The sequence below is a fragment of the Balaenoptera physalus genome, assembly GCF_965194825.1.
Source record: "Balaenoptera physalus genome assembly, chromosome: 8".
Lineage (NCBI taxonomy): Eukaryota > Metazoa > Chordata > Mammalia > Artiodactyla > Balaenopteridae > Balaenoptera > Balaenoptera physalus.
Window position 1 is genome coordinate 102,801,280 of NC_138887.1, and position 12,234 is coordinate 102,813,513.

Consider the following 12,234-nt stretch of genomic DNA (forward strand, 5'->3'; position numbering starts at 1 on the left):
GCCCGTGAGCCACAACTGCTGAGCCTGCACGTCTGGAGCCTGTGCTCCACAACAAGAGAGGCCGCGATAGTGAGAGGCCCGCGCACCGCGATGAAGAGTGGCCCCCACTCGCCGCAACTAGAGAAAGCCCTCGCACAGAAACGAAGACCCAAACACAGCCATAAATAAATAAACCCAAAGGTTAAAAAAAAAAAAAAAAAAAGAATGCAGATGAGATGGCCAAATAATAGGAGCAGGTGTAACTGGACCTGGTAGATCTCAAGAAAGAAATTGAAGAAAAATATAGTAACACTTCAAAAAATGAAGACTAGTTTACAAGGAGCATAAAGAAGAATAGGTTAGGGTCATAAGAAATAAGAAAGGCAGGTAAAGAAAACAAATATAGATATAAGGGCTAGCCAGAAAATTATAGCTAGAGAAGGCAGGCAAAAGAGAGCCAACATACATGTAATTGGAAACATTAAAGAAGAAAACCAAAACAATGGAACAGAAGAAATATTTATACTTAAAATTCAAGAAGACTTTCCTCAAGAAGGAAGCCTATTCCACGTAGTATAAGAGGACCTGATATTGATAAATTCAGGGAAAATTGACCTAGGCATTCAACTCTAAGATATATATTACTGACACTGAATTTCAAAGATAAAGAGGCCATTTGGTGGGCAACTAGATGAAATGATCCAGAAGTAAAATGAGACTGATAACAGATTTCTCTACAGCTGTATTCAGTGCCAAGAGACAATAGAGCAGTATCTAGAAGGTATTCAAAGAAAAGACAGTGTGAGCCAAGGATTTTATATCTAGCCAAACTGTCCTTCAAATATAAGCACATTTTGAGGAAATTGCTAGAAAATGGAATGTGAGCTAATCAAGAAATGACAGGAGAAACTTTAATCACCGTATTGGAGATCTCAGCTCATTGACATTCTCCCTGGGTCAGTGTGGATCATTGGCAGGCTGAACATATATTTTTACCCTCCTCCTGCCCAACATCCTGTGAAATGACAAGAGAATACATTAGTAATAGTGTAGAAAAACAAGAAAGAATGCCTTTAGGGAATTTAAAATATTTGAGGGAATTTCTCAAATAGAAAGCAGGTAAGATCAGATCCAACCAGAAGAAACCACATCCTGTAAGATAGCAGCAACTTGAGTCTCAAAGTATGTAGTTGGGGCAAACAGTAGATTATCAGTTGGAGATGAAACAGCAGGACATTTTCCAGTTTGACTGAGTAGCACTGAGCTGTGATAATTAATAGGTCAAGTGTTCAGTGTGGTCATTGGAGCTGGACAGATAGAGCAATACTCCTAAGAGGCACTGGAAAGCTGCTGCGGAACCTTTCACAGCATCATGTCTCATCTTGCCTTACCCAATCCCCTGAGGTAGACTACTGTATATGCAACAGGCAGATGAATAGGGATTCTCAGATACAAAGAAGACTAAAACAATAACCCCCAAATCCAAATATTTGAAGATAATTAATACTATGAGATATGAGGTACTGAACTCAACAGATTAAGAATCAACAAAGAAGAACAGTTTGTAGTGTGAACTGAAGAAGTCTTTAAGATAAATTTAAGTGATTTCTTAGAGCAATTCAGGAGGCTATTGCATTCATGAAAAGGAAATACATAGAAAAATTATAAATTAAAGATGTGATAGTGAAATTAAAATCTCAGTAAATAGATTAAAAAGCAGTGTGGGGGCTTCCCTGGTGGCGCAGTGGTTGAGAATCCGCCTGCCAATGCAGAGGACACGGGTTCGAGCCCTGGTCTGGGAAGATCCCACATGCCGCGGAGCAACTAAGCCCGTGAGCCACAACTACTGAGCCTGCGCGTCTGGAGCCTGTGCTTCGCAACGGGAGAGGCCACGACAGTGAGAGGCCCGCGCACCGCGATGAAGAGTGGCCCCCACTCACCGCAACTGGAGAAAGCCCTCGCACAGAAACGAAGACTCAACACAGCCAAAAATAAATAAAATAAATTAAAAATACAACCTTTCCTTAAAAAAAAAAAAAAAGCAGTGTGGACATACCTCTAAATGGTTACTAAATTAGTGAGGTTAGATTATGAGAGAAAAGTTAAACAGAGAAAAGGATCTGAAGTTCCAACATCCACCTTATAGGAGTTCTAGAAAGAGAATGGAGGCCAAAACAACAACAAGAACAAACCACTCAAGGTAAAAATGAAGAAAATTCTCAGAGCTGAAGAAAGATCATTTTCAGAATGAAAGAAATTCCAAGTGCAGATCAGAATGAATGAAAAAAGAATATCCCTACCTAGATACTTCCTTAATGAAATTTCAGAACCAAGGAAGAAGAGAAAATCCTAAAAGCTACAGCAAAAACTGGTTACCTTTGTAGGTAAGCAAGGATCAGATTAACATGAGGCCTTTTTGGAGATTGGCGGGAGGTAGGGTAGTGGGTTGGACAATACTACTTAGAAGGCTTTATAGCAATAGCTTCAAATTTTGTGAGTAGGAAATTATCTTGAACCCAACCTAACCCTAGCCAATTTTGTGTTCATGTGATAAAAAGACGGTTTCAAATTAAAAAACAGTTGGGAATGGGGTGGGGAATAAGTGGCTATCCATTATTTATTTGCTTTTATTTTACTTTTATTTATTTGTTTATTTATTTATGGTTGTGTTGGGTCTTTGTTGCTGCGCGGGCTTTTTCTAGTTGCGGTGAGCGGGGCTACTCTTTTGTTACTCTTTTGTTGAGGTGCGTGGGCGTCTCATTGTGGTGGCTTCTCTCGTTGCGGAGCACGGGCTCTAGGCGTGCAGGCTTCAGTAGTTGTGGCCCAGGGGTTTAGTTGCTCTGCAGCATGTGGGATCTTCCCCGACCAGGGCTGGAACCTGTGTCCCCTGCATTGGCAGGCGGATTCTTAACTGCTGCGCCACCAGGGAAGTCCTGTTTATTTGCTTTTAGAAATTAAATACCTAACCTGACAGAGTAGACTTAAAAGATTTCTTCAAGTCTTGAGGGAAAAGATTCTATGATCGCACAGAGTTTAATAAGCCATTGGATTTTCAAACATTTTTCAGAGATTAAAAATTAAAAGGAAACCATAAACTGGCGAACAACATAAAGTTTCCCAGAGTGATTAAAACTTGTTATGAACAACATAAAGTTTCCTAGAGTGATTAAAACTTGTTATTTGATAATTGACCCTCATTGAAACTACCTATCTTATCCAGGGAAGAACCAAGCTGAAGGAATAAAATTGTTTCTGTTTTGTGTCATTGTTCTAAGATATGGGAAAGAATCAAGCTAAACAGTATCTTCCTCCCTTTTTGTGTTGGTTTGGTCCGCTATGCAAGAAAGAGCTACTAAGATGAAGATGTTTATGCCTCTCCCCTGATAACAAATGAGCATAGCTATATCAAAATGAAATTTAAATATCCCCAAAAGGAAAGAGAAACTCCCTTTATAGCCATATGAAGTAGAACCATAGGGGCTAGATAACAGAGACTGAACCAAATTAGTATGAATCTGTGAATTTAGGAAAATGTAAAGAGACTCACATTATGTGTGTCCCTCAACAATGTATGGATTGCTTTTCATGATATAATCATTTAAGATTAAAGGGTAGGATCACTTTTCTTTGTAGTGCCAGGGACATGAAAACTTTGACATCTCAGTTTTTCAACCATGTTCCCGAAGATTTCACCCTTAAGGAATTGTAGGTTTTCATCTTAATTTATGGAAGTCTGCCAGAAACCTGGGAAATGGCAAGTGAGTGAATCTTTTTAGTGGTAGGTAAAGATTAGGAGGCCCTAGAATCCTTTCTTTTTAATATTAAATATTAATTTTAAAATAAGCTTTGCAATTATTTTAATAGTTTTTTATTAAAAACAATACAAAAAATAGATAAATAGCAGGAGTAATTTGATGAGAGGAGAGAATTGAACATATAATGGCTAGTATTTGTGCTTTAGCAACAACAATAAAAAAGTAGGTGTTTTACGTACACTTTATTCTTTAAACATAAATGCCACTTGTATTCAGCATCTAATTACCAACTTGGACTTACGTATTCTTCGAAATAGAATTTGTTTCACCTGGAGACTGATTGCTGCAAAATGTCTTGTGTTTGTTTTGCTATTTGGTAACAACGTAATTTGAAGAATTTTGTAAAATAAATGCAGAGAGTTGAATTAAGCTGCATCACTCTTATTCACATATCTTCTCTCTTATTAAATGGTAGCAAGAGGAATAGAATGCTTGCCTAGAATGGAGAGAAGGGAGTTTTTATAAGGAGGGTGTGATCAGTGTTTGCCCACAGAGTATGATCAGTATTTACTCTTAGGTGTAAGTCAGTACCTAATGTATTATTGGTTGATTTGGTAAAAATTATGCAGCTTCAAGAAAGCATAAAGCTCCTTAACCCAGCATATTTTATTCTCACTGGAAAAAAAATGGAAACCTGAAAAGGTATTTAGAAATCCATCCTGAATCTCTGCCAGGTGTTGAGCAGTATTTTAATAAGTGCCTGTGATAATCAGGGATGGTATTTGGTGTTATTAAGACAATGTTCAGTTTCTTTGAGATTCTAAAACCGCACGCATTGGTTTCATTTTAGCATATATGATAGGAACAATCTAAAACTATTCAATCTGTTGCCTTGTTCTATAGATGTGTATGGACTCAGAAAAACATATGATCTACACCTTTGGTGGTAGAATTTTGACATGTAATGGCAGTGTAGACGACAGCAGAGCCAGTGAACCACAATTCAGTGGATTGTTTGCTTTCAACTGTCAGTGTCAAGCCTGGAAACTTCTTCGAGAGGACTCCTGTAATGCTGGGCCTGAGGACATCCAGTCTCGTATAGGACACTGCATGCTATTCCACTCAGTAAGAATATTCTGTACATTGTCTTATGTTATTGTGTCATGTATCTCTCGATAGGAAAAGAAGTGGTGAAACCTAATTCTTCAGTAAGAGAGCAAAATTTTTCATTAGAAATAAATGATGTGTTGGCAATGCTAGACAAAAACAAAGCTACCTTTAACACAGAACTGTTTGCTAATTATAAGATTCTTCTGTCAACCTAATAATTCCTAAGTAGTTATCAGCTGAGTACTAATCTAGGCACTTTTATGACTAACTTCACTGCTTATATGTAGTAGCTATTTCTCTTTCTTATATACCTTTCTACTTACTGTTTTCTCTTAGTGTCTAGAAGATCAATTTTCTTATCTGTTCTTATTTTCCCCACTGCTACTCTCCATTAAGTGCAAAGAATTAAGAATTGACTTAATAGAATTAGAATTAAAATTTATCAGCAAAAACCAGCATACAGACATTTCTTTAACCTTTTTATGTGCTATAGTGAAAACTTGGGCTTCTTGCTGTGAACATAACTTTAAAAATATACTGTGGAATATTTTTAACATATACCAAAGTAGAGAGAAGAGTATAATAAATTCCCATGTGCTTATTTATCAGTTTCAACAGTTATCATTATTTGACTATTCATTTTTCATATATCTAACCCACTTATATATATATTTTTTAATGTTTCTTTGATTTTTAAGTTTATTCTTAAATTTTATTGTGTTGGGGTATTTTGAAGCAAATTCCAGACATTGTATCATTACACCTATAAATACCGTATTGTATCACTAACAGGTAAGGGCTTTTAAAAAACATAATTATAGTATCATTATAAAACCCAACCAAAGTATTGACAAAAACGATTTCTTTATATCATTTAATACTGCATTCATTTTTTCCCTAAAATACTGAAAAATACCTTTTCATAGTTGGTTTATCCAAGTCAGGATCCAGAAAAGGTCTATGTATTGCATTTGGTTGTTATAGATCTTAAATTTCTTCTAATCCAAAACAGTACTCCCCTCTCCTATTTTTTTTTTCTCTGTATACTACTTATTTGTTAAAGCAAGTAAATCTAGAATTTCCCATTTTCTCAGTTTGACCGATTTTATACTCATGGTGTCATTTAACATGATCCTCTATCTTCGGTATTTCCTGCGAGCTGGTATTTAGATCCAGAGGCTTGAATTTAGATTCACTCTCCTTTTTAGGGCGGTCCAAAAGGAGAGTTGCAAGAATACTTCACAGCTGGTCTGATTGCAAGATATAAAGAGACATTTAATGTGTAGTTGTCATACTTTTGGTGATGTTAAAATTGTTCTGGTGGGTTTAGGTGTTAACAGCCTGATTGATCAATTATAAAGTTTCCTGTCAACTTGTTATCTGATGAGTTTAGCAGCCGCTGATAGGCATAGACTATAGTGACTATAGTCATAGACTAGTCTATAGTCGTAGATTTTAGTAGGGTTTGAAAAATGGTCATTTTTCTAATTACATCATTTATTCATTTATTAACTGTGATTGTACTGTAAAAGCTTATCCTCGTTAACTAATTGGCTACCCTAATATGTAAAACACACAGGATAGGTAATATAAATGTTTGCTTCTTTTCCTCTATCACCTTTTCATGTTAATGAGCTGAAGCTCCAGAGTTTACCAATGGTTTTTTTTTTGTTTTAAGTATTATTATGAACTTGTGGATTTTTATTTACTTGATGTGTTTAATCCAATGCTGTCATTATTCTTTTTGATCCCCTAATTTTTCTCTATCTTTGGCCAGTGGGAGTGCCCACCTCCCAGTATACCTTTGCATATATGGACACACGCATACATGTATATATGTCTTTTTTAGTAAGAGAAAAATCATGAGTTCATACTGATATGTCCAAGTCAAATTTAAGATCATAGAGTTTTAAAATTTAATATCTTTGATTTTGTTTTTGTGTATCTTTTAAGGTTAAAATCCTGCTTCCTAGTGACGATATGTTACTTGCTCTGTCTTTCTATAATAGTTTACAGAATAGCAAAACTAACAACAAAATCACTGAGTGCTGTTTAAGATTGCTTTCTGATTATTTTTCTGTTTAGGATATAGCCCACTAAGGATGGGAGTCAAAAACAAGAATTAAAATCACTAGAAATACTACTTCTCTGTGTGATCATGTCTCTCTGTGTGATTGTATCTTTGTATACAGGCTTTGTATGTAGGCTTGTTTCACTTTTTTTCAAAGATTATTTTTTCGTTTAAGTTAATTTTGTTTTCTAATTAAGTAAAAACATATACATAGTTCTAAAGGCAAAACCGTAAGTCAGTATCCTTTTGGAGATATATGGTTTTTATCCCTGTCTTCCTGTTCTGTCCCTTCCCCTATAGCTGTCCTGTATTAGTTTCCTTTGTTTCTTTTTGAAGAAAGAAACAAACACAACACACATTACTTTTTCTCCTTTCTTACACAAAGGCAGCACCCTATAGCCATTATTCTGCACCTTGCTTTTTTCTACTTTAATAGGATATCCTAGAGATTACCTCTTAGCAGTATATAGAGAGCTTCCTCATTCTGCTTTGTACCAGTATAGTACTCCATTGCATGGAATCTCTCATGAAATTACTTTTTTAGAGGTTTAAATTTTAAAAGGATCATTCTGAATTCTTCGTGGAAATGACTATTTTTTTTCTTCTTTGCCCTTTTTTTCTTATTTTTCAGAAAAATCGTTGCTTATATGTATTTGGTGGCCAGCGATCAAAGACCTATTTGAATGATTTCTTTAGTTATGATGTGGATTCTGATCATGTAGACATAATATCAGATGGTACCAAGAAAGACTCTGGAATGGGTAAAGGCATTTAGTGATTCTTCTCTCTTGTCTTAATTACTTTAGGTAGAAGACTATAGCCCATTTTCTTTTCTTTCTAACCATTCTTTATCCTTTTCCCATTTGTTTAACTGAAGTGATTCTAAGAGGAAGAAAACCCTCTACCAGCTAAACTATTTAATTCAACCTGTTTAAAAATACTATATGAATTATTATTATTGTGATTTCCTTTGAGCAGAAAGACAATATGTGAATTTCTAAAGGAATTATGTGTGTGCTTGTGATGGGTGATTGCAAGAATTAATAACTTAAAAACTGTATTATCCTGTATTTGCTAATTCTTTCCACCTCACTAAAGTGACTTGTATATTAGGCACATATAGTAGAGTATGTCTTTGTTCTGAGGGAAGACTTCACATAATTCATTGGTAATGCCATATAGCTTTACAAGCTCTGTATCCAGGAAGTTATTCTCCTGGTGATAGGGTAACTAGTTTGCCTGAGATAATCCCAGTTTATGTATAATTATTAATAGTGCCCCATTCACTCTCAAAAGTGTCTTATTTTGGATAATTTACATAGTTACCCTGCTTAGTAGTCACTTTGCCTGTGATTGGTATACACAGAAGAATGGTATTTGTTTAAGACCCAATGGTTTAAAATGCCTAATTAGAGCAATAGGGTGAGAAATTAGATCAGCTTGCTTTTCCTTTTATCTATTATTTATAAAAATATGTATATTTTTAAAAATAGTTGTTTATATTTAGGCGGAATTTTTTTAAAAAAACAAAAGATAGCACCATCGTAAAAAAGTGCATGTGAAGTAGTTTGACCCTCAGGATCTTTCTCCCATACTTCCTACTAGGCAGAGGCTAGAGCTTTATTTTTTGAGGGAAATAGAGGCTCTGTGGAGGCAGAGGGAACAGGGTAGAAAATAGAATTAAGTCCAGGTACTGAACAGTGGAACTTCTAACCATTTCCCTGCTCTCATGATGCTAGGCATGTGTCTCCTACAAAAGGTTAGTATCACTTTCTCTGGAGAAAAATATGGCCTCATAAAAAAGATTTCCAGATACTGTTGTTTGGGGATACCCTCCCCCCCTCCAATAAAATGTCTAATCTTGCTGGCTGGCCACCAGTACAGTGGCTACGTTTATGGCCCAGTCCCCCTACTGTATTGCCTACAGTTGTACACATATTGTTTTCAATTAAATTTTATTTCTTCACTCTTAATGAACTGTCAGTTAAGTATCTTCTGTATTAGGACCTTCCCTATGAAAGAGAGAGACAAAAAAAACAAACCTGAAAACAGAAATCTGGAGTAATGCACTGAACACAAGTACATGAAAATAATAATGATCAAGATCACTTTTGGTAGAGAAAAGGATACTGCATCCATAAAACAATAATAGGATGTAATCAAAGATCAGAGACTTTTGGAAATAAATTTTGTTAAAAAGTAGAAGAGTTGTAAGACATCTGTCTCCCTAAAAATAGACAAAGAGACAGAGATGGAAATTGGAGAAAATAAGGATATTAGAAAATCAATATAGGAGGTCCAGTGTTGAACTCATAACAGTTTCTCCAACTATGGAGAACAAGGAAATGGAGGAGACTAGATTATAAAACAAAGAATTAACAGAAAATTTTCCTAAACTGGAGAGTATTGGTCTGCAAATTATAAATGGCCCCCTTTGGAAGTCAGTACATTGAATTTAGAAAAAAAAAAAAAAAACCTCAGTCAGAAGGCGCATCATTGTTCGTCGTGGAATTTTACGTATCAGCCATAAAAAGAATATCTAAAAAGCTGCCACTGTAAAATAAGGTTAGATTCAAAGGAACAGGTCTTAGAATGATAGGAATTTTCAGCAACATTGGAAGCGATAAGGGGAAACAAGGTCTTAAAAATTCTGAAGGAAAATTATCATCAACCTGGAATTCTATTCCTAGCCAAGAGGGAAGAAATAGTATTTTCAGATATAACAGGTTTATTGGTGGGGTATGTGTTTCTTTGCAAGTAATAGAAAACCAAGAGAAGAATGGCTTAAAAATTAGGGAATCTTTTCTCTCACTGGACAAGAAATCCAGATGTAGATAATCTGGGACTGATGTAGTGACTCAAGAAATGTCATGAAGGCCCTCAGGTTCTTTTTAATCTTTGTTTTTCTATTTTTAACTCGCTGTAGCCTCATGGTGGCAAGTTGGCTGAAGTACCTCAAACATCATGTCTTCATTCCAGATAGGAAAAAAAGGAAGGAGAGCAAAACGTACCCAGAAAGCTCCCTACTTACATTTCGTTGACTAGAACTGTGAAACCTGGCTTCAAGAGAGTCTGGGAAAGCAAGCGATTAGCTTTTCCAGCCTTTATATAGTACATAGGGGAAGGGGTTTGGAAATGGCTGTTGGATCGTGTAATTTAAGAGTGTCTGCCACACAAGATTAAAAAAATGATAGATCTTTTATGCACTCTTTTTTTAGGAAGTTAGTACACCATATACACTAACAAAAGGGAGTAAAAGTAGTTAAAAAGAAAACATGCTGAGAGCTGAGGAAAAGAGAATCTAACACGGGAAAGCAGTGAAGGACCATCCCAAGATGATACCTGCACAGCAAAGCTATGAGCATCCAGTTCAAATTGGAGCAGGAGGACACAGGAAAGTAGACCTCTCTTCCTCACCAAAAGTGAGGTTTCCAGATAAAAGTAGACTAAATAGATATGTTTGAGCAATTGGAATAAAAAGGTGTTAATCAGTAAATAATACCTGATGTAAAAGAGTAAGGATATGAACATAGTAGGAAAAGAAGAAAAATTTTTAGAAAGCAGGCGTCATCATAGTACATTTCTTGGCTCTACAGTGAGCAGTATTTTCCTAATCATAATAATGCAAAAACTACATCAATTTAACCAAAATTTGGGATAAAATTTAGTGGGAGGATAGCGTCAATGTGGTATTGATAAAGTTCTTCATCTACTATAACAGGAGGTCAGTAGGTGGTGATGTTATGTAAAAATATGGAAAGAAATATTATAAGAAATGACTAATAACATTACTTATCCTATCTAAAATTGTCTGTCTTATTTGTTTACTCATTTATTTTCTACTACCATAGGATAATGTGGAGGTATATGATTTAATCTTTGATTTCCTCTAGTTTTTAAGATTTAGTCTAATTTTCCATTAAAATAACTAGGCAGATGGAGGTAATAATCCCCTACAATCCTAATGCAGCTCTATCTGAAAAAGGTAGTGAAGATAGTAATTGGTTTGACAAGTATGTGTTGAAAACTCCTACATACTGGCTCAGTGCTAGACTAGGGAGGGATACAGTGGAACTAGATGGTCATGGTCTCTCAGAGTGCTTATAATCTATCTACTAGGTAATATTCTGATGGATTATAGTAGCTGTTCTTTATTTAGACCCTACTAAAAGCCAGTCACTAAGCATGGAGCTTTAGAAATAGTTCTAATTGGTGGTATTATTCTCATTTACCAGATGAGAAGAATTGAACTCAGTGAAGTAGTATCTCAGTAATACACAACTAGATAATTATAGAGCTGAGATTTAGAAGTTGGAGTGCAAAGAAGGGTTTTTTTGTTTGTTTTGCTTTGTTTTTGACCATACTAAACTACTTCCAAGATTTAAAAGGAAAAAGTGGCAGATAGTGGTAAAGATTTAGCAAAAAATGCACTATAATAATAAGTAGACTTTAATGACTGTCATTTGAAGATTTTTAAAAATGAGATATTATTATTTAGTAATTTGCAAAATTGGTCAGTATATTTCATTCATGGCTATGGATAGCTTTAGAGCCAGCATAGTATGATAATTGTTCTTTTTGTTCAGTTTTGTTTTGATTATAAGAGTAATAATATGCTCATTGTAGAGAATTTGAAAAATACAGAAAGATGCAAAAAAGAAAATATATCACACCATCCAGACATAATCTTAACATTTTAATGTATTTCCTTCTAGTCTTTTAAACGTATTTATTTTATAAAAATTTAGCACAATTGTATATTCTGCTATTTTTAAACTTAAATTGTGGTAATTTTTTTATCACTATGGTTTTATTACTAAGACAAGTGGATTCATTCCTTCATTACTGCTATAATCAACTTTTATAAAATCAGAATCACCAATTTTGCTATGTGTTTTTAAATTTTTAATTGATATCGTAATTTATCCCACAATGCAGACAAGTTCGTTGGTTAATAGTATTTGTTGGTCACCTACTAGCATCTAAGTTTGACCTTCTTCCTTCCTTTCTCCCAATATATTTCAGCTCCTTGTATATGCCAGGTATGTTTAGGTCCATAGCTATGGACCTAGGGGACAAGATCCCTTCTCTCAAAGGACTCATTCTAATGCAGAGAGACCTGCACTTGCCTTCTAAGTACTGTGAAGAAAAAAAATTGGATGCTGTAATAATGAGTATCATGGAAGGTCCCATTTAGGTAGAGTAGGTTGGGAAACCATCTCTGAGGACGTAATCTTTAAGATTTAAGAAAAGAAGTAGAGAATTAGGAAGAACCATGTTAAAAACTGAGAGAAATGAATGTACAAAGATTTCAAAGCA

General features: G+C 35.1%; 1 protein-coding gene across 4 annotated transcripts in view; it reads left to right on the plus strand.

Moving 5' to 3' along the window:
• The window catches only part of MKLN1 (muskelin 1), a 333,033-nt gene that overhangs the window by 277,959 nt on the left and 42,840 nt on the right, over positions 1-12,234 (plus strand). For all 4 annotated transcript variants that reach the window (XM_082472980.1, XM_082472979.1, XM_082472981.1 and 1 more), the window contains 2 exons: positions 4,638-4,859; positions 7,547-7,676. In XM_082472980.1, coding sequence (XP_082329106.1) covers positions 4,638-4,859; positions 7,547-7,676 — 352 coding nt within the window. The remainder of the gene's footprint in view (positions 1-4,637; positions 4,860-7,546; positions 7,677-12,234) is intronic.